Here is a 23,053-nt window from a genome sequence, read left to right on the forward strand (position 1 = left end):
TGTGCACGATGTCAGAAGCTTCTTGGGATTGTGTTCCTACTATAGAAGGTTTATCAGAAATTTTGCAGAGATAGCATCGCCTCTTCACGCATTGCAAAAGAAAGAGGTCACTTTCAGATGGACCCAAAAAGAGATTTCAGCTTTTAGTCTCTTAAAGGAAAAGTTGACTTCAGATCCAGTTATTGTTCTGCCAGATCTCAGGAAGTCATTTGTGGTCCAGTGTGACGCGTGTGGCAGTAGCATCGGAGCAGTGCTAATGCAAGATGGACGGGTAGTAGCCTATGAAAGCCGAATTTTGCAAGGGCCAGAGAGGACTATGCAAGTCTATGAGAAAGAGCTCTTGGCCGTGATTCATGCGCTTTCTAGCTGGAAGCACTACCTCTTAGGTGCTGATTTTGTTGTCCAAACAGATCATCAGACCTTGCGATACTTCTTGACACGGTCAAAGTTATCCGAAAAGCATATGCGATGGGCAAACATTCTTTCCATGTTCCACTTCCAGATTATGCATGTGGAAGGCAAGAAGAATGTTGTGGCTGATGCGTTATCAAGAAAGCCACAAATTTCAGCTGTGTCAATTCCTTATCATCATGAGTTAGATGACATGAAGGAACAGTATGCTGTTGATGAAGATTTTGCAAGGATCTTTGAACAGTTACAAGAGGGGCAACATCATGAGCACTACCTCCTCAGAGATGGTTTTATGATGATGCATGGCAGACTTTGTGTCACTAGGCCATTGCGACATAAGGTCATGGAAGAGAGTCATGTCCCACCGTATGCAAGGCATCGTGGCATTGATGCCACAGTTAAAGCGGTAGAGACGTTCTTCTATTGGCCTACCTTGAGGAGAGATGTGGATGCCTTTGTGCGAGCATGCATAGTTTGCCAAAAGGTCAAGTTTGACAGGCAAAAGGCACCAGGGTTGTTACAACCACTGCCGATTCCGGATAAGCCATGGGAAAGCATTGCTATGGACTTTATCTTTGATCTTCCAAGAACGCCAACAGGGAATGATGGTATATGGACCATTATTTGCAGGTTCAGCAAGCAAGCCCATTTTATCCCTGTCAGGAAGAAGATAAAATCTGATCAGATGGCACGCTTGTTCATGTACAATGTGTTTAAGTACCATGGTATGCCACAATCGATTATCAGTGATCGTGATCCTCGCATGACCAGTTTGTTCTGGAGAGGATTGTTTGAGAACATGGGTACTACGCTCAAGTTCTCGTCTTCGTTTCATCCACAAACTGATGGACAGTCAGAAGAGGCTAATTCTACTGTCTTAGATCTGTTGAAATGCTATGTGTCAGATAATAAGGGCAAGTGGGAACAGTATTTGCCTATGCTTGAGTATGCGTACAATAATACGGTGCATTCGTCTACTGACAAAGCACCTTTTGAAATTGTTGAAGGCGGCAAAAAGGTTCCTCCCATTTTGCATACAAAGGACAAGATCTTTGAGGCAGATCGATATGTTGAAAACATGGATGAGATGTATAAGAAGATTAAAGTTGCCTTAGAGAAGACTCAGGCAAAACAGAAAAAGGCTGCTGATCGTCACCGTCGTGAATTGCTACTATCACCTGGTGATTGGGTTCTCTTAAGGTTCGAAAAGGCAAGGTTAAAGAAGATGAAGGGCAAGGAACGGTTGTTTCCTAAGCTCAGCGTGCGTTACTATGGGCCTTTTCAAGTGCTTGACAAGATCAGCCATGTGGCTTACAGGCTGAAATTGCCTGATGCGTGGAAGATTCATAATGCGTTTCACGTAAGTCTTCTAAGACCCTTCGTGGGTGATGTGCCAGAAGATATGTCAGTTGAGGATCAGCCAGAAGTTGAGGAACTTGATGAGATCCTGGTACCTGAGCAAGTTTTGGCACATAAGGACAGAAAAGTTAAAGGACAAGTTGCAAGACGCTATTTGGTGAAGTTCAAGAACTATCCGCCTATGGATGCAAAGTGGATGGAAGAGCATGAACTGTCAGAGTCACCAAATGTATTGCAGCTTTACCTTGAAGCCTTTGGGTTACAGCCTACTTATGCCCGAACCCAACGTGTGCAAAGGAGGGGTAATGATAGAGCTAGTACATCAAATGTACATATGAATTCAGTGCCATAGATGGAAATGGCAAAAGTATGAAGGCCTCATTAAGTCATTTGTATCTATGTATGTTACGACCTTTCTTGCGGATACATGAGATGATAAAAGAGTGTAAATAGCACAAGATCATCAGTGGCGTGTATTTATGGTATGCAATCGAGGACGTTTGCGATTTCAAGAGGGGGGTATGTCACGAGGACGTGGCGGCTATTAACCATGTCACAGAGATGTGGCAACTGCTAACCTTGGTTGTTGGTTTCTTTCCAATGGGGTTTATTTTATTTGTTTAAGACCCTCTTTTTGAAGTGGCAAACGGTCGGACATTGTATGGCCAATGTGAACGGTAGATTCACCCGCAGACGGGAAGTGGTCGGCACTGGAATTCGTATGGTAAGAGGATGTCTAGGCTCAGAGCAAGATCATATAGGTCCCCCCGTCGCACTTAGCAAGTTGGTGGATACTAGGAAGTGAACTCAATTAAGGCGTAAAGTCAAGGTGGGACTACCAACAAAAAGTATCCGACAGTTGGGCCACAATGCACTTTTGGATGCGGTCCCAATGAGGATAGATGGTCAGAAGACCAGTGGGAGCCCAACGGAAGCATCTCCTAAAATTTAGGGAACTGCTATTTTGGGCCGTGAAATGTGTTCGCGTCATTACCTCCGGTATGACTAGGGAAACACTTTATAACTCTGCCGCGAAGTCAACTGACGCGTCGGTTGGGATATTTTTAAGCCGCGAACCCGAAACGGGAAAATGCTTGAAAATGCGCCAAGTGTCACATTTTGGTGAACTTTCCTCTTCCAGAAAAATGGGCGCTGAATTTTTAAGCTGGGATGAGCCTCATTTGCAACCTGTCACAGGTTAAGAGCTATGGAGTGCTTTCTTCCCACTCATGTACAGTGTGGTGCTAGGAGTGATGCCCTGCACACTACACACTGCTCTCTCTCTCCCCTACATGCAGTTATGTGATGCCCCACAAGAGGGCTACTCATTTGACTGATGTACAGTTGTGTGGGTTCATGCTTTTGTGCTGAGGCAAGAGCCTCCTTGAGCAGGAACAGGGGTAGCTAACTGCTGCTCCAAAGCAGGCACTCGTGAGGGTCATAACCTCACCGTACAGGTGCAAAATCAGCGCTGTGTATGCGCTGTAAATTCACTGTTTTTCAGCCGTACGGACGCCAGGATCATTGGGAATCGTGCCCCACTGGCAAAGGACAGTTAGGGGATTGTTTGGGGCTGAAAACAGGGCAAAAACCAGTACATACAGCGTGCTGAATTTACTGTTTTTGGACAGGAATCAGAGGGTATACGACAGTGCAAGCGAGTTCCAGCAGGGGAATTGGTTTCGCGCAAGTTTTGGGGCTGTTATGCTGCCGAAATTTGGCCAAATCAAATGGTATCTAGGTGGATACACGTGAAGGATTCCCAGGACCTTACCTTGTAATTTACCCTCCTAAAGAATAAAGAAATACAGAAAGGGGCGCCAATTTTGGGGCCTACAGGTTGTCGGCGTCTGCTCGGAGCATTCTAGCTTCCGAGCCGTGTGTGTATTCAAGTGTTAACTCCCGTCGCAGGTTCTCTTTGCAAAGTGCTCTGTGTGTGTGTTTAAAGTAAAGAATTTCGGGTGAAAGTCAACGCCTACCGCCCTACGGGCCGGTTTCATCTGGAATCCTGTGAAGAACTCTTCGCCAGCCCACTCTGATGCGTGGGTCATGCGATACTTGAACTTCATAAAGGTCAGCAACGCTTGCTTCTTTGGGCCGCGCCGAAAGCGACACAAAGTCATTTGTGGCTCCTTCAATGCTTCAACTTCGTCTATAGTCATGCCTCTACCTTCGTCAAGAATCTCCGACGATGAAAATTCATGAAACCACTTCCAACACAAAAACATGAACATACCCATTCCATGTAAAGTGACTGGAAAAATTCTAGTCTTCTCTAAAGACTGTGCATGCAATGTAGATGAACATAGAGACGGAGTGCCAAACCGTTCATCAAACACACGCAAACAAGGGGGTCGAATCTTGACTTTCAGATCCAAATCAATCAACTGTGGCAAATCACAATGGAAATGCCGATGCTTGATGCTCAATCCTTTTTGTGCTCTTTCTGATATTGTGTCATGCCAAGGAAGAGACATGGAATGTGAATTCCTTGAATGCAAACATTTCTTCTTTTCATGAGTAATCCGCATACATCCGTTCTCATTCATGAGTGAATCGTGTTCATCGTGCAGTATGTCATGCCTATAAAAAGGGATCACATAAGGACGGTGACTAAAATATTGGAAAGCATCACGAATGAAACACTCGAACAATGTGTGCTGACTAATGATTCGAACACATAATACTTCCTGTGGGGGTTCTTTGGACCTTGACTCAAGAGCCAAGATCGGTTCTTTGTGATTGATCGAATCTGCATCTTGATCATGCAAATCATCATGCTTATCATTATCATGCAAACCATGTGTGTCGTGCTTTGGAAAAGAAGAGACTGAGAGATTCTCCTTCTCCTGATTCTTTTCAATCTTCGCATGCACATTAGAAAAAAGTAGGACCAACTGTTGCATGTGCTTGTCGATCTTCGGCCGCCAAGCGCGATTGCTCACGCTCACGCTCCAAAGCTACCCTTCTGTCTTCGGCCGCCAAGCGCGCTCACGCTCTAGGGCTACCATTCTTTCTTCGGCCGCCAAGCGTGCTTGCTCGCGCACACGCTCTATGGCTGCCATTCTTTCTTTGTGCTCACGATCCCGTTCTGCTTTTCTTTCTTCGCGTTCACGGGCTAATGCTGCCATTCTTGCTTCGCGTTCTAACTTCCTGTTCATGATCATCTTGTCCAAAGTCTCCATAGAAGTTAGTGCAATCCTTGTCGTAGATGGGAAAGGGGGAGGGTCGAAAAAACCTCCTGTTGAGGAAAATTCTTCTTCACCACCCTCATGCTCATCACCTTCATGCAAAGTATCCATTCCGCTTCGGGTGATGACCATACATTGAAGTCTTGGGTTCTTAAGATCACGAGGAACTTGGGTTCGTGCGGGTCTTGGGTTCTTGAATCTTGAAGTTCTTGAGGTTCTGGAGTCTTGAGGTTCTTTGAGGGTCTTGAGGGTCTTGAGGCTCTTCTTTAGCTTGCAGTCTGTGTTAGAGAAGGATCTTCTCTTACCCGAGCTCTTCTCTTTTCCGCGGGCGCACCCCTTGGCGGCCTTGCGCTCAAACCAAGGTTGCTTTTTCCCACCTCACGTCGATTGGCCGGCCGCTAAGTGCACGGACCGCTCTCAATGAGTGACAAGAGAACAAGGGGCGGCTAGACAAGCCCTTCTTTCTTGGGTTTCCTGTCACTCTTCAAAAACACGACTAGGAATCGACACGCCCAAGTGGACTTGGGTTACATGCAACCACAACAAGAAAACAAAATTCTTGTGGTTTTTTCCTTGAATGATATAGAACACTACCAAAGCTGCATGATACAGCACACTACCAAAGCTGCAGCGGAAGTGAATGTTAAACTTTGCTCAAGATGAGTGCTCCGAATTGTGCTCAAGGTTCCTTTTACTTACGGAAGGGAGAGCCTTTCGTTCCTTTAGTGGGAGAGTGCAAATGATCACAAACAAAGTGGATAAACACTGTGAATGAAGGTGTTGAGACTGAGAGATAGAGAGAGAAGAATACGATTGTTGTCAAACCCTCCTCCGAAGGCCCCACTCTCTATGGCGAGAGCAGTCTACTATTGATTGCACAAATCTCTACAATGCTTTGGACTTGCCGACGATGAGGACGACGACGAGATGGGCTGAAATCTGAAAACGCTAATGGCTGAAATCTACAAATCTTTATCTGCTGAATTCTGACTCTATGTCGGTGACGACAGCGATGATGACGACACCGAAAACTCAGATGCTGAAATCTGCGTTTTCCGGGCTGAAACTGCAAACTTCGGTGGATCTGACCGTGCGGCGAGAATCTGCTATGGGAAGGTGAGATCTACGAGGTTTGGGGGTTCTACTGTGGAGTCTGACTGCTGAAAACTGAAAACGTTGGTGCTAATGATGGTCTTGTCGCGGAGAACCTGCAAAACGCTGGGTGGCTCTGCTGATCCAAAAGCGCTAGGGCTGATATGGTACTTGATGCAAAAACGCTAGTGATCTTGTGGTGTCTGCTGTCGCTAGGAGCAGACACCACAAGATCACCAGCGTTTTTGTATCAAAACGCTAGGAGATCTGCAAAGTTGAAGAAAACACTGGCTATTCTTGGCTAAAAACGCTGAGTCATCCGCCGGGGGGGGGGGGGTCTTGCTGAGAAGGTGCATGTTGGATGTCTGGTCCCTACTGCCTCTTCTGCCCAAGAGTGCTAGCGCTAGGGTTTCTTATATATTTCCTTACTCATTTTGCCTTACCCAGTTTCCCAACAAAAGTCACTTAAAAATAAAAAGTGAAAATTGGCTAAAATAGGGAAAATAGGTCTATGCACTATAAACATGCTCCGGATGGGTTCTGACTGAAATCTGATGATCATGTTGTCTGCAACCAGAGGATATGCATCTACTCTAAGTGCCTGGACATGCACGGTCTGCGAACAAACTCACAAAATTGCCAGAACACTGTTGAGGCGTCAAACGAGGCCTTTGCGGTTGATTTTCACAAGACTCTTAAGAATTTGTTCGTTGTTGCCGAGAGTTGTGGTTAGTGGCCGGAGATTCTTCTGTGGTAAACTCTAGCTTTCCCTTCATCAATTTGTAGCCGATCGCAGCATGGTCCATAAGTTCTTGCATGGTAGAGACTTGCTTGGATAGACAATATTCCTGCAAAGGTGATGGTAGTCCAATGGTGTATCGCTCGCATTGGGCCTCCAAGGGAACAGATCTGAAGGACACCGAAGGGTACACGTCGAGAAACCTTTGGATATATTCGTCCATCCTTTGGTTTCGGTGGCAAGCATTTTCAAGTTGCCCCACTCTGCCAAAATCCGGACTTCAAACATAGAAGTCATGTAATTGCGTGCAAAAACTGTCTTGAAAGCTTGCCAAGTCCTTGGAGCATGTGGTTGTCTCGCTATTGAACTCCACCATTGCATAGCAATATCTTTAAGAAATCCCGCTGCTCGAGAAATCTTGGATTCTTCTGCATAATTCCACAAAGCATAGTATTGTCGAATTGCTGTAGGAGCTGCAATGCTTTCTTGCAATCTTTCACCCCGAAAAAAGTGAAAAATTTGATTGTCGTGCCGCCATCTTTAAAATCTTTGGGTTGGTTAGGCACATATCCCGGGTATGGATAATAAGGGTATCCATATGGGCTCCAACCATTGTAGCCTGGTGGCGGTGGTGGTGGAGGTGGGAGCAATGGTGGTGGCAAAGGCGGTTGCACTCGATCAGGGTTAGATGGCTACACTATATTCCTGAAAACTTCCCCAATCGAAACAGATGGCTGAGAAGGTTGCCGGTTGGAAGCTCTCGTACTTTCTAATGTCGGAGGAGGAAATACCACCTGGGGCATCAGAGGGGGTAACATGTAGTTCAAAAATTGTTGAAAACTTTGCAGCATTGGAAGATTCTGCTGAGGATGCCGCGAAAGAATGTCGTGAAGCTCGTTGAGAAGAAACTGCAAATATTCTGTTGAATCCATGAATTCTCAGTCTTGGGTTCTTTATGGCTTATGCCTTGTAAGATACAGCGATGAAGACGGGAGCGCGCCCGATGCGCGATGAAGTAAGGGTGGGAGTGGCTAATAAGTTCGGGGTCGGAGGCCGCAGATACCTCAAATAAAATTCCAATAGCTATGTCTGCTCTTTTGTAGGACCGGTATGCTTTCAAAAAAGCACACGCCTGATGCTTTGATACCACTGTCACAAGACGGACACCACCTGCCAATAGAAAAGAACAGACTGAACAGACCTTTAGCACTTCAAGAAAAACAGAACTGAGAGAGAGGGAGAGAGAGAGAGAGAGAGAGACGACACACGACACGGAGTGGCGGAATTCCACCCCAGAGAGTATTGGCCCCAAACCTTGGCGTCCCTTTCGATATTTCTTTATATTACATCAACAAAGTACAAGCCGGTACTCGAGACTCTGCACCTTCTCCAGGAAGCATGCCAGAGAATGAGCCCTAACCTCATTTATAGGCCCTTGGCTTGAAAAGCAGTTACAGTGAAAAGCCTTCAAAACTCAAAAGCTTCTGGTCCCAAAAGCAATGCCAAAAGCTGCCAGCGTAATTTACGAAAATCCGTACAACCTCCACGTCATCAGCCAACGCAAAACGCAAAAATCCGTACAGCTTGCCACGTCATCGGCCAGTGTAAATTCTGAACTTCCGTACAGCTGCCACATCATCCGCTTTGCATGAGTATGTGTGTGAGTCCTCCTTTACATTAATCCCTTTATGTCACTGGGGCCCCATCGAACGAAGTCCCCATAAGTTGGTAGGACTTCTTCTTCTTCTGCTACTTGTTCTTCTTAGGCTTTAGGCCCCTCGGCCGGCATCTGTAAGTTGGCCCCATTCTTCAAGGCTTTGACACGTCAGCAGTTTGTGACATCAATCAACCTAGCTTAGGAAGTCTTCTAGCACTTTTGTGAGTCTGTTCGCAGACCGTGCATGTACATACACTTAGAATAGATGCATATCCTCTGGTTGCACACAGCATGATCATCAGATTTTCATCAGAACCCATCAGGAGCATTTTTACAGTGCATAGACCTATTTTCCCTATTTTTGACATTTTTCACTTATTATTTTTAAGTGACTTTTGTTGGGAACTGGGTAGGGCAAATTAGCAGAGGAAGTATATAAAAAAACCTAGCACTGGCACTTTTGGTTAGAAGAGGCATCTAGAACTTCGGTTCGACAGGCAACTTGTCACAAAGTGATGACGTGGCGGACAGCAGAAACCCTAAAATTCTTGCAAACCCTAATTTTTGCCAAAAACCCTAATTTTTGGAAATCGGGGAGGCTATTATAAAAAATAAAAATAAAATTGAGCGACGCAAATCTCAGCTTTTCGCTTTGATTTCGGAGAAAGAAAGAGAAAAAGAGAACTTGCTTTTTACTGACTCTCATTGAGAGAGAGAGAGAGAGAGAGAGAATCTGCTTTTGCTTTCAAGCTTTTGGGGCTCTGCTCTTGGGCATCCCTTGTAACCTTTAAATTAGTGGTGAGGGCCTCACTTCTCAGAGCATCTGGACGTAGAGTCTGAGAGTGAATCCCAACCCACTCTCTTGTACTTTGAATTGATTAATATAAAAAGAAATACCGAAAGAGGCGCCAGTCTTTGGGGCCAATATCTCTAAGCACGGAACTCCGTCGGGCCAGTGCAAATCTATTGTGATCTGTGAATTGTTTTGAATGGGTTATTTGGTGCTGTCACGGTTGATTCTTGACTTGGAGTGTCCAAGTCTGTTACAGTGGTATCAGAGCTCAGTCGATTTCTCTTCTACGGGAAATCCGATCCCCGAATTTTTTTTCCGCGGCACCTATGGCTTCAGGCAATGATCAGTCGACTCCCTCTGCATCTGGAGATGCGGGCTGGGATCACAACAAAGATTCTGACAAAAAGTATGGCCCGCCTCTGCCTACTCAGGCGGAGCAAAGAGAGATGGAGCGTCGTCAATTGATTGGCGATGCAACAAAGATGATGCTCAATTTTGCCAAGGATCCGAAGATGGCAAAATATATGAACCAGACCTCTTTGGAAGACGTACAGATGGAGTGGCAGAGAACCACAACACCACTCCCGAAACCCGCTCTCAAGAAACCTTCTGCCTCCAAGAAAATATACGGAGAAGGAACTGGAGAACGTGGTCGATGCACGGATTGCTCAGCTTTTTGACGCGCAAAAGAAAGCCAAAAAGCACGGCAAAAAGCAGAAGAAAGGCACTGACTTCCCGAGATATTTGGGTCGTCGGTCGACATTTGACAAGGCAAAGAAATTGAAGAAGCGCGTCAAGTTTGAAGACCTACCCAGTTCTTCTTCTTCTTCTTCTGACAGTTCTTCTAGCTCCTCGGATTCGAGCAAAGAAGACAGAAAAAAGCAAAAAGCGAAGCAAGAAACAAAGCTTCGGAAAGGCCAAGAAAAAGGCAAAGAAGGCTCCATCTCGCCCACAGACTGACAGTTCTACTGAGGACTCGTCTACAGACAGCTCAGATTCCGATGACGGAAAGTTTTATGCGAACAAGAATAATTTTTACAAAGCCAACCAGTATGACTTTCTCGAAGATAAAAGCAAGAAAGTCCAAGAGTTTAAGGAAGGTGGCCACTCGATCAAGTTTGATACTTTTCAGGCTACTCAGATGCTTCGAAGGCTTTGTCTTTTATACAACAGTTTGACATCGCTTTCGCGGGAGGACGCTATTTAGAGCACTCCAAGATTCGGAGAGCTGCCTCTTACTCTAAGGGGAATGCTCGTACTTGGTGGTCCACGCTTCTTTTAAACAAGACTGCGCCAGTTAAATGCCTGAAATTTAAGAGGCTTTTTATTTCTTCTTGGTTGACTCGAGAGTTTGAGCGAGATATACGAGCTGCTTGGAACCATCTTCGGATGACCAAGAAAGATACAATCAATGCTTATTGTGAAAGATTCTGGAGCTCTTTTCTACCCGCCTCTTCATTCAAGAAGATCTCGTTCAGAGAACAGATTGAGCGGTTTACCTTGGGTCTACCTACAGAGATCCGAGATCACTGCTTGGAACAGAAGTCAGCTTCTATTCAGGAGTTGATGAGTCATGCGAAGCGGGGCTTTGCCATTCACTCTGGCAGTCTGACCTACCCCACAGATGAGGCCATGACACAACGAGCCGAGCAGACTTCTGGGAATGAAAGTAGAAAGAAAAAAGAGCAACCAAGAGAAAAATGATGCACGACCCAAGCTTACTCCTGAGGAGAGAGCTCGCTTCATCAAAGAGGGGAAGTGCTTTGGATGCAGGGAACAGGGACATATCTCCGCGAAGTGCCCTAAAAAGGCACAGAAAGAACAGAATGACAAAGACGACGACAGGTCTGAGAGTTCGAGAGCAGCTGAGGAATGTGGCAGGAAAGGCAGATAGAAAAGAAGAACTGGTACCACATGGCGCTAGACATGTACCGAATCTAATGAATGAAAGTACAAACTTCGCCGCTTTTGGGGCAAAGTGAAGGATCAGGAAGCTCTTTTGAAGGAGCAAAGGCCAACTTCTTTTCACTTGGAATTGGCGGCTCGATTTGGAATTACGCCCAACAGACTGACGCCACAGGCAGAGGTAGTTCGATTGGCACCCATATGGGATGTTGCCATTACACCGAGCATTGGCAAACTTTGTTTGCAATGACAAGGGTGTTCAGGGCACGCGAGTGACGTTCTACTCAGGATCCCTTGGTACCACAAGAACTACGCCATGGTTGACTACCGGGCCGAGAAAGCGACTTTGATAAATGAAGGGCTTAGAGATTGTACTTGATGAACTTTTGTTTCTTACTCATTCTTTTGGAAGAGAACTGAACGATGGATAAAGGTTGAAAATGTTTTGACCTGATCAAAAGAACGCTAAGATTTTTCTCCACATTCATGCCGATTGCTTTTCAAAGGGCCCGAAGATCAAACCATTGATCTGATACCTGGAAACACGCCACCGAATCGGCCACCTTATCGTGTGAGCCGAGTACAGAATGAAAAGATTAATGAACCCAATGAAAGACCTCTTGGAAAAGGGTCTTGTCCAGCCTAGTACTTCACCGTATTGCTCTCCAGTGTTGTTGGTTTTGAAGAAAGACGGATCTTGGAGAATGTGCATCGATTATAGCACTCTCAACGAAATCACCATCAAGAACAGATTTCCGATTCCTAGGATCGATGATATACTCGACAGGTTACAAGGATCCTCGTGCTTTAGCAGGATTGACTTGAAGAGTGGATATCATCAGATCAGGAAAGTGCCGAGAGACGTCTACAAGACAGCTTTTTGGACGACTTTTGGGTTATTTGAGTTTTTGGTAAGCCTTTCGGCTTAACCAATGCTCCTGCGACATTTAACCGGATGATGGACAGGATTTTTCGAGAGTACAGGCTATTTGTTGGCACTTTCTTTGACGACATCATTGTTTTCTCCAAGAATGAGGCAGAACACAGAGATCATCTGCTGCAAATCTTTCAGGCATTACGAGATCACACGTTAGTGATTAATGCAAAGAAAAGTGAATTTTTCCTACCAGAGATACATTTTTTGGGACACATTGTGTCAACAGCAGGAGTGCAAATGGACCCGGCCAAGATAGAAACCATCCGTGATTGGCCCGATTTGAGGAATGTCCATGAAGTTAGAAGCTTCTTGGGACTGTGTTCGTACTACAGGCGGTTCATACGAAAGTTTGCAGAGGTTGCTTCCCCTTTGCATACCTTGACACAGAAAGGAGTACCTTTTTCGTGGGGACCCACAGAGGTGACTGCCTTTCGGACATTGAAAGAGAAATTGACTACGGGACCTATTTTGACTTTGTCGGACTTGCAGAAGTCATTTGAAGTATATTGTGATGCTTATGGTCGTAGTCTGGGTGCGGTCTTGATGCAAAAGGCCATGTCATAGCTTACGAGAGCCGTTTGTTCTCTAGGCCGGAGATGACAGCACAGATCTATGAGAAAGAGCTTTTGGCGGTTATCCATGCTCTTACTCAGTGGCGGCATTACCTACTCGGAGCGGATTTTATTGTCTTTACAGACCATCAAAGTTTGCGCTACTTCTTGTCACAGAAGCAGCTTTCGGAAAAGCAGATGCGGTGGGCAAACATCTCCACTTCCAGATTGTCCATGTGCAGAGACAGAAGAATGTCGTGGCAAATGCTTTGTCTCGGAAACCGTTGGTTCTGGTTGTTTACGCGATACATCATAGGAGCTTCGAGGATATGGTCGATCAGTATGCCACAGATACAGATTTTGCAGATATTTTCACACGGATACGGGATGGGGAGACAGTAGCTGGATACTCCCTTCGGGAAGGCTACTTGATGAAAAAGACTATGTTGTGCGTTACACAGCCGTTGAGGGAAAAGGTTGTGACTGAATGCCACTGTCCACCTTTTACGGGTCACGGCGGCATTGCTACCACCATGAAAGGGGTAGAGAGATACTTCTTTTGGGCGTGACTCAAAAAGGACGTGGAAGAGTTGTGCGCAGTATGCCAGAAGGTCAATTTTGACAGGCATAAGGCACAGGGATTGTTACAGCCTTTACCCATACCCACCCACCCCTGGAAAAGTATTGAAATGGATTTCATTTTTGATCTCCCAAAAAAACAAAATGATCATGATGATTTTCCAACTACATGGCACATCTGAGACGATTGTCTCAGACAGAGACCCCAGATTTATGAGTTTGTTTTGGAAGGCAATTTGGGAGAACATTGGCACGCAATTGCAGTTCTCGTCATCGTTCCACTTGCAGATTGACGGGCAATTTGAGATTGCCAATTCAGTGATTTCAGATTTATTGAAGTCTTGTATCTCCGATCAGAAGACTCAATGGGAAAAAGAACTTACCTTTGGTGGAATTTGCCTACAATAACACGATACACTCTTCGACGGGGAAGACACCATGTGAGATGGTTGAAAGTGCTGCGAAGGTTCCATCCTTCCTGAGCATGAAGATTAGATATTTGAAGCGGATGAATATTCGCGAGATTTGGATACGGCTTTTGCCAAGGTTCGCGAGACTTTGCAGGAGTCTCAAGAACGATAGAAAAAGGCAACGGATCGCCATCGTCGCGACTTGAAATTGAAGGAGGATGATTGGGTGCTCTTACTTTTGAGAAGGCACGCCTACGAAAGAAAAAGGGAGAGGAGAGGCTTTTTCCAAAGCTTAGTATGCGATACTACGGACCTTTCCAGATCACTGACAAGATAAATGATGTCTCCTTCCGATTGAAACTGCCATATACTTGGAGGATTCACAATACATTGCATGTGAGTCTCTTGAACCCTGTTAAGGGTGATGTGCCTGATGATGGGGAGCCTGATGAGCAACCCGCAGTGGAAGAAAACGAGGAGATCCTTGTTCCTGAACAGATTTTGGCACATAATGATACGAAGAAAGGTAAAGTCCGAAGGCGGTTCTTGGTTTAGTTCAAGAACTTTCCTGCATTTGATGCGAAGTGGATGGAGGAGGAGGACCTAGCAGATACTCCTCGGATTGTGAAACTTTACCTCGATGTTTTGGTTTAGCATAGTCTACTCCAAACGGAACCCAGAAACTCGGCTTGGCCGAAGATTTGGTGCAATGGGATGCACAAGAGGGGAGTTACTCCGCTCCTTTGTCAACAGATGCCTCGATTTTGATACTAAAGTCGTTGATGTCTCTTTGAGCTTCAAGGATACTGAGAGCTGACTGTATTCTGCTGGATGACTTTATGAAATGGAATTCCTCATTATGACACTGATCTGTTCTTGACTTCTTGTGAGTGCAGGAACTGATAGACGAAATGATTGCAGCATTTTGGTCTGATTGATCTCGAATAGACATGGTGGCAATAGGGGTTAGTCAATCGGACATCGATGAGGTCCCGATTGGACCTAGATGTGATTGCTAGCTACATTGCCGATAAATCATGGTCTAAGATACGAATGAATGTTGAATGTCATGTGATGTCCTGTGATGTCTGGTGATATCCTGTGATGTCGTGTGATGTGACTGTCGATTTTGTACATGTGCTAGATGTGTGTTCCTAGTACGTAGGTACTAACAGTCAGTGTCTGCTTAGACGGTTTATGGCTTTTGTCGGTTTTGCAGGCGTAATCGCGGTCGATTACAATGCTTTCAAGAGGGGGGTATGTCACAAAGTGATGACGTGGCGGACAGCAAAAACCCTAATTTCTGCCAGAAACCCTAACTTCCAAAAATCGCGGAGGCTATTTAAAAAAAAGTCCGAAAAAACCCTAATTTTTTGGGAAATTTTGAGCGACGCAAAGCTCAGCTTTTCGCTTTGATTTGGGAGAAAGAAAGAGAAAAAGAGAACTTGCTTTTTACTGACACTCATTGAGAGAGAGAGAGAGAGAGAGAGAGAGAGAGAGAGAGAGAGAGAGAGAGAGAATCTGCTTTTGCTTTCAAGCTTTTGGGGCTCTGCTTTTCGGCATCCCTTGTAACCTTTAAATTAGTGGTGAGGGCCTCACTTCTCAGAGCATCTGGACGTAGAGTCTGAGAGTGAATCCCGACCCACTCTCTTGTACTTTGAACTGATTAATATAAAAAGAAATACCGAAAGGGGCGCCAGTCTTTGGGGCCAATATCTCTAGGCATGAAACTCCGCCGGGCCAGTGCAAATCTATTGTGATCTGTGAATTGTTTTGAAGTGGTTATTTGGTGCTGTCGCGGTTGATTCTTGACTTGGAGTGTCCAAGTCTGTTACACAACTTCTCAACAGGAACCCCCCCCCCCCCCCCCAATCTACTCAAAGTGCCTGGACATACACGCTCTGCAAACAAACTCACAAAAGTGCCAGAACACTGTTGAGGCGTCAAACAAGGCCTTTGCGGTTGATTTTCACAAGACTCTTAAGAATTTGTTCGTTGTTGCCGAGAGTTGTGGTTAGTGGCCGGAGATTCTTCTGTGGTAAACTCTAGCTTTCCCTTCATCAATTTGTAGCCGATCGCAGCATGGTCCATAAGTTCTTGCATGGTAGAGACTTGCTTGGATAGACAATATTCCTGCAAAGGTGATGGTAGTCCAATGGTGTATCGCTCGCATTGGGCCTCCAAGGGAACAGATCTGAAGGACACCGAAGGGTACACGTCGAGAAACCTTTGGATATATTCGTCCATCCTTTGGTTTCGGTGGCAAGCATTTTCAAGTTGCCCCACTCTGCCAAAATCCGGACTTCAAACATAGAAGTCATGTAATTGCGTGCAAAAACTGTCTTGAAAGCTTGCCAAGTCCTTGGAGCATGTGGTTGTCTCGCTATTGAACTCCACCATTGCATAGCAATATCTTTAAGAAATCCCGCTGCTCGAGAAATCTTGGATTCTTCTGCATAATTCCACAAAGCATAGTATTGTCGAATTGCTGTAGGAGCTGCAATGCTTTCTTGCAATCTTTCACCCCGAAAAAAGTGAAAAATTTGATTGTCGTGCCGCCATCTTTAAAATCTTTGGGTTGGTTAGGCACATATCCCGGGTATGGATAATAAGGGTATCCATATGGGCTCCAACCATTGTAGCCTGGTGGCGGTGGTGGTGGAGGTGGGAGCAATGGTGGTGGCAAAGGCGGTTGCACTCGATCAGGGTTAGATGGCTACACTATATTCCTGAAAACTTCCCCAATCGAAACAGATGGCTGAGAAGGTTGCCGGTTGGAAGCTCTCGTACTTTCTAATGTCGGAGGAGGAAATACCACCTGGGGCATCAAAGGGGGTAACATGTAGTTCAAAAATTGTTGAAAACTTTGCAGCATCGGAAGATTCTGCTGAGGATGCCGCAAAAGAATGTCGTGAAGCTCGTTGAGCAGAAACTGCAAATATTCTGTTGAATCCATGAATTCTAAGTCTTAGGTTCTTTATGGCTTATGCCTTGTAAGATACAGCGATGAAGACGGGAGCGCGCCCGATGCGCGATGAAGTAAGGGTGGGAGTGGCTAATAAGTCCGGGGTCGGAGGCCGCAGATACCTCAAATGAAATTCCAATAGCTATGTCTGCTCTTTTGTAGGACCGGTATGCTTTCAGAAAAGCACACGCCTGATGCTCTGATACCACTGTCACAAGACGGGTACCACTTGCCAATAGAAAAGAACAGACTGAACAGACTTTTAACACTTCAATAAAAACAGAACTGAGAGAGAGAGAGAGAGAGAGACGACGCGCGACACGGAGTGGCGGAATTCCACCCCAGAGAGTATTGGCCCCAAACCTTGGCGTCCCTTTCGATATTTCTTTATATTACATCGACAAAGTACAAGCCGGTACTCTAGACTCTGCACCTTCTCCATGAAGCATGCCAGAGAATGAGGCTAACCTCATTTATAAGCCCTTGGCCTGAAAAGCAGTTACAGTGAAAAGCCTTCAAAACTCAAAAGCTTCTGGTCCCAAAAGCAATGCCAAAAGCTGCCAGCGTAATTTACGAAAATCCGTACAACCTCCACGTCATCAGCCAACGCAAGACGCAAAAATCCGTACAGCTTGCCACGTCATCGGCCAGTGTAAATTCTGAACTTCCGTACAACTGCCACGTCATCCGCTTTGCGTGAGTATGTGTGTGAGTCCTGCTTTACTTTAATCCCTTTATGTCACTGGGGCCCCATCGAACGAAGTCCCCATAAGTTGGTAGGACTTCTTCTTCTTCTACTACTTGTTCTTCTTAGGCTTTAGGCCCCTCGGCCGGCATCTGTAAGTTGGCCCCATTCTTCAAGGCTTTGACACTTCAGCAGTTTGTGACATCAATCAGCCTAGCTTAGGAAGTGTTCTAGCACTTTTGTGAGTCTGTTCGCAGACCGTGCATGTACAGACACTTAGAATAGATGCATATCCTCTGGTTGCACACAGCATGATCATCAGATTTTCATCAGAACCCATCAGGAGCATTTTTACAATGCATAGACCTATTTTTCCTATTTTTGACATTTTTCACTTATTATTTTTAAGTGACTTTTTGTTGGGAACTGGGTAGGGCAAATTAGCAGAGCAAGTATATAAGAAAACCTAGCACTAGCACTTTTGGCCAGAAGAGGCATCTAGAACTTCGGTTCAACACGCAACTTCTCAACAGGAACAGTTTTCAGCCCTAGCGTTTTTGGATTGCAGATAAGCCCCGGCGTTTTGCAGATTCACCGCGACAGAACATCAAGGAGCACCAGCGTTTTCAGTTTTCAGCAGTCAGACATCGCAGTAGGACCCCCGAACCTCGCAATCTCACCTTCCCGCAACAAATCCTCGCCGCACGGTCAGATCCAACGCAATTTGCACATTCAGCTCGGAAAACGCAGATTTCAGCATCTGTGTTTCAGTGCGTCGTCGTCGCATTGTCGTCATCGACATCGTCACCAACATAGAGTCAGAATTCAGCAGATAAAGATTTGCAAATTTCAGCCATTAGTGTTTTCAGATTTCAGCCCGTCTCGTCGTCATCCTCACCGTCGTCAACATCGTCCGCAAGTCCAAGCATTGTAGAGATTTGTGCAATCAATAGTAGACCGCTCTCGCCATAGAGAGTGGGGCCTTTGGAGGAGGGTTTTGACAACATTCTGGTGTCATATTCTTCTCTCTCCACCTCTCAATCTCACCACCTTCATTCACAGTGTTTACCACTTTGTTTGTGATCATTTGCACTCTCTCACTAAAGGAACGGAAGGCTCTCCCTTTCGTAAGGAAAACGAACCCTTGAGCACAATTCGGAGCACTCATCTTGAGCAAAGTTCAACGTTCACTTCCGTTGCACCTTACAGGCGCCCCTTTCGGTATTTCTTTTTGTATTAAATTTGTTGCTCAAAGTACAAGGGAGTGGGAGGGTCTCACTATTAGTCCCAAGCCACTAATTTATAGGTTGACAAGGGATGCCAAAAGCAAAGCCCCAAAAGCTGCCCATAAAAAGCATTCCAGAAATAAAGTAACTCCTCTCACAAGGCTTGCTTGATAAAATAAAGCAAAGCTTAAAAGCTGCCCCGAACAGATTGCGTAGGAGTTTCCCAGCTTTTGCGTAGAGTAAAAATCCGTACAACAACTGCCCATAAAAAGCGGGGATGTCCGTACACTGCTGCCACATGGCTCTCCATACAGATTTTCGCTTTCTACGCCGCATCTCTCGAGGGACTGTACGGCAGTGCCACGTCAGCTTTTCAACAGAGATTCCGGGGCTGCCTTGCTGCACCATTCTCTGCTGCCCATTCTAGGGTTCATGCCACGTCATTTGTTTGTGACATCGCGTCTTTTCACCATGAGACGTTTCTTTTCGTTTGTGTCTCTTCGTCTCCTATATAAGGAGCCTATTGTACTCTGTTTTTAAGCATTCATTCAATCAATCAATCAAACACACATTCAGTCTCTTGAGACTCAGTTTGATCTTAAGTATGAAGTTTTAAATCTTGATTATAGGATTAGCACCACTAATCCTCAAATCTACAGTTCCTAACCTTACGGTTCAAGTGCACACATTTAAATGTCCTAATTTCAATAAATAGAAATTACTCAAAAAAAAAAGTCCATTTAGCAACAGTGCTCTTAGAAAAGCAAATGCTTGAAGCTCTAATACAACTATAACAGGAGGGCACTACGTGCCAACTGAAAAGAACAAACTGGAACAAACTTTTACCACTTCGAAACAACTGAGCACAGAGAGAGAGAGTGTGGCGGAGTTCCACTGCCAAAGAGCACTGGTCCTAGAACCCTATTGTCCCTTTCGTTATTTCTTTTTGTATTGCTTCACCAATGTACAACTGCAAGGCCTTTGCTCTGCTTCCATTGAACTTAGATGCCAAAGTAAACCCCCAGATACATATTTGAAGGCCCCTGGCCTTGAAAAGCAAAACACTTGAAGAGCTTCACAACCTAAAGGATCCTGGGCCAAAATTTGGTGCCAAGATCTGCTTCCGCGTTTTACCAGTGTCCGTACAATGCCACATCAACATCTTCTCCGATTCGCAGATTGGTTACAGCATCCACATCAACAGTTTTAATTCTTTTAGGGTCCTCAGCTGATTATCCAAAGTTGGGGACCTCTGTAGTGTCCCTAACCCCCTACACGTCACCGAACTTGTGACACTCCCAAGTATGCATAAGACTCCACCACCTCTACCTATCCACTTGCAGCCATAAAAATTGCTACACTCCTGACTACCCTAGAAGTCTGAAAGATCATGACCTTGGTTTTCCAAAAGTTCAAATCAACCTTCTCTATGCACCAAAATCATCAAAATCCTCAAGGTGTCGTACGCCCTCCCATGCCTCGGAGATCAAAACAATGTCGTCAATGTAAGGCATGATATGTATTGGGGTACCTCCAAGGTCTACACCCTCGCCACCAGCTTGCAGTATGTAATCTAACTTCTAAGATCTCATCAATGTAGATCCCAAAAGAGGGTCGGGGAGAGTAGGCATCCTTGCTTCACACACACACACACACACACACACACACACACAGGGCACCAGCCAAGTACACAGACAAATAGGCAGTCAGTCAGGCAGTATGTTCTGGTCTATACAAGAAGGGGGATGGACCAGCTCCGAATAGTGGAAAACAACACCCTGGTTGACACATTGTAGTTGGAGGCTTGCAATCCACTAAAAATCTTCCATATGTAAAAGAAGCCTTAAAAAATGGGCTCTTGTACTACATTTTGCAAGATAAATCTGACTTCAAAAGTATCCTCTGGGTAATTTCTTTAGACAATAAATAAAATGGGGATTTTGACTCCCCTACACAAAGCAAACAAGCTCGCTTTGGTCTAATTCTATGCTTTAAAGATTCAAACTAAGCCTTGGTATTGAAATGCAAATCTTTTAGCTTTTCAAGTTACTCAAATGGAAGAGAATGCTTGTTTCACACACTCGCAAGGCAAATGCAGAAACAACTCCTTACCTTGAACAAAGCAAGGGCTATTCTGAATAGAACCTTAGCTCCTTCATTGAAAAGAACATCCCATACACGCAGTGTTGTCTGCAACAGCACATGCACACCTTATGAATGCAGTGTACGATCCTTTTATCTGACGTGTAACTAAGATAGGCTGCATTGCATACCTCTGAAGGTAGACTTTTGGCGAAGAGGCAGAGAAACCATTCGGTAATTACAAGGGAAACATCAAATCCTATGAGCTCCAGATGAGCTGCCAGCCTACAAAGCCACTTAACCAAAAGACACAGGCAAGATATTCAGCGATCAGAAAAGTAAGTTCACATGCACCCCATAGCAACCGCATACCTTGGACACTTTTGGTTTAGAAGGTCCTTGAAAACGCGTTGTTCCACATGTGAGCCCGACAGGTCATTCGTGTAACAATCTTGAAACAGCACATTCTCAAGAAGTACTGCCAACATCCAAAACGCCTCTTCCTCTCTCCTCATAACAAGAAGCAGAAGGCCAGCCACAAAATTCATGCCCTACAATGTAGTATGCAATATATAAGCACTTACAAAGTAATAACCGATGCACCAAAAAGAAGAAGGGAAAGAAAAGGACCAATGACTGTCGCACTACTTACTTGACAGTATCCAACGTTCGAGTCACGAAGAGAATATGCAACAAGGACATTTCTAAGTGAGACCTGCCCTTCTGGAGAATCCAGCCAAGGATGAGATGGAAAAGTCCGGGCCAAATCCTGTGAGAAGATTAAACAAAAACTCCATCGACAAGCACAGTTATAAAAAGGAGCTTGAAACGACAATGAGGCTTACATGGTCAATTTGTTTGACAGCAGCAGAGGTCCTCCCCTGTCCAGCAACACAGAGATCTTGAAAATAGCTGTCAGGAGCAGCAGATCGCTTCTTGGAAGCTCCAGACACAACAAGCCAGACTTTGGGCCGTAGTATAGGAGGGATCCCCTTCCGGATGAGCTTCTTGAGGAGCAATGTATTGGTAACAGTAGTAATAGGAATGAGGAGCTTGCTATGGTTCGAGTTTGAAGCGTTACTGACACAAGGCGCTAGAGATGAGATCTCGGGCTGTAAGTACCATCCTACACCTTTGGATGCCTCTAAGCTCCACCATAGCCGCCCCTGCTCTCTCACCCTTTCCTTCACCTGCTCAAGTGTCTTTGCATCTTCAACGCTCACCTCTAATTCAAAGTCATACAGATCCACGATCTTCAGCAGCGTGCTCTTATTCGAAGACTCTGAGTCTCTGGATAAAACAAAGAAATCCTGCTCAGGTTGTTCGTGCTCCTCCGCCTCTTCCTCCTGCATACCATCAGGCGGGGACACCGGCACGCTCTGATAGTAATAGCTGCTACTTCTCATCTTTCCTTCTCCTTCCACTGCTTTGCATCCTTCATGCTTCCACGCGAGGTGATTTGGAAGGACGAGCAAGACTGCGTGCTCCGTGCTCACAGTAGAAACGCCATGACACTCGGTAGGCCATGGTTCAATCGAGATTTGAGAATGGGAACGAACTAAAAGACCTTTTCTTTTCTTCTTTTTTCTTGTTTTTTTTTTTTTTTTTTGGGTGTGGAGGCCCCTTAGCATTCGGTTGGTTTTTTTGGCCTGCCATACTGGCAGCCTTATCGTTTGGCTCAAAGTCGCGGCATCTATGTGTCCCCCCCTCATTGGTCGGAAGGAGACACCTTACCTCCTCCCCTTTTGGAATCTATGTGGCGAGTCCCTTCCTGATGTGCACGAGTCGTGCAATGGCGGCCATTGCGCCCTCGCTTTCTCTATTCCACATGTGTGCAGGTCCGGATTCGGGGACGGTTCAGTGTTTGCTTGTGTCTGCACTGATGTCCACCTTCAACAAAAGCTCCAATCTTTGCCAGGCGTGCCATGTTGTGCCCATGCTCCTCAATTAGCTTCGGATCTGGCTCATCATTGCGGGATGTCTTCGTATGGAGTTCCCATTTTCGGCTATGGTCTATGGCGGGCTTAAATAGGTGGGTTTTGAGGTCGCGATTGTGGGATTCTTTTGAGGCTTGTGTATCAGGTATTGCTCTTCTTCTTGAGCATGCGTTTGAGTATGTTTATGTATGGACTGTGTTGTTGTCTTATGGGATGTATATGACCTGCAAATGGCAGCTGTGTTTCGTTCTTTGCACCGCTCTGTCGTCTCTTCTAATCTCTCTCTCGGACTATAAATGTGTGTGTCCATATTTACGGTGACGCTTGATCTGCACAGAGAGCACCCCTTCCTACGGAGGGAGGCGAATACGGAGCACCCAGGCCCCCTTGTCAAATGGAGTGCATGTACACGAGAATGGCCACGTGTTGGATAGTAGGTTGTTTGCATTCGAATTTGAGGTGGTAAGGTCATCCATATTGTATGCAGGAATGAAAACATTCACATGTGCTTCACGATTAGAAATATTTACATTC

At 45.4% G+C, this 23,053-nt stretch overlaps 1 protein-coding gene across 3 annotated transcripts in view; it reads right to left on the reverse strand.

Annotated features, from left to right (window-relative positions):
* LOC147449853 (Ypt/Rab-GAP domain of gyp1p superfamily protein) overlaps nt 1-22,122 on the reverse strand; it is a 57,317-nt gene extending 35,195 nt beyond the window's left edge. For all 3 annotated transcript variants that reach the window (XM_086522218.1, XM_086522217.1, XM_086522219.1), the window contains exons 1-5: nt 21,428-22,122; nt 21,235-21,351; nt 20,955-21,133; nt 20,774-20,867; nt 20,613-20,690 (exon numbers count right to left, since the gene is read on the reverse strand). In XM_086522218.1, coding sequence (XP_086378344.1) covers nt 20,613-20,690; nt 20,774-20,867; nt 20,955-21,133; nt 21,235-21,351; nt 21,428-21,988 — 1,029 coding nt within the window. In that variant the 5' untranslated portion in view covers nt 21,989-22,122. The remainder of the gene's footprint in view (nt 1-20,612; nt 20,691-20,773; nt 20,868-20,954; nt 21,134-21,234; nt 21,352-21,427) is intronic.
* Between the last annotated feature and the right edge of the window lie 931 nt (nt 22,123-23,053).

The sequence above is a fragment of the Adiantum capillus-veneris genome, chromosome 10 (genome assembly GCF_014529385.1).
Source record: "Adiantum capillus-veneris isolate H3 chromosome 10, ASM1452938v2, whole genome shotgun sequence".
Lineage (NCBI taxonomy): Eukaryota > Viridiplantae > Streptophyta > Polypodiopsida > Polypodiales > Pteridaceae > Adiantum > Adiantum capillus-veneris.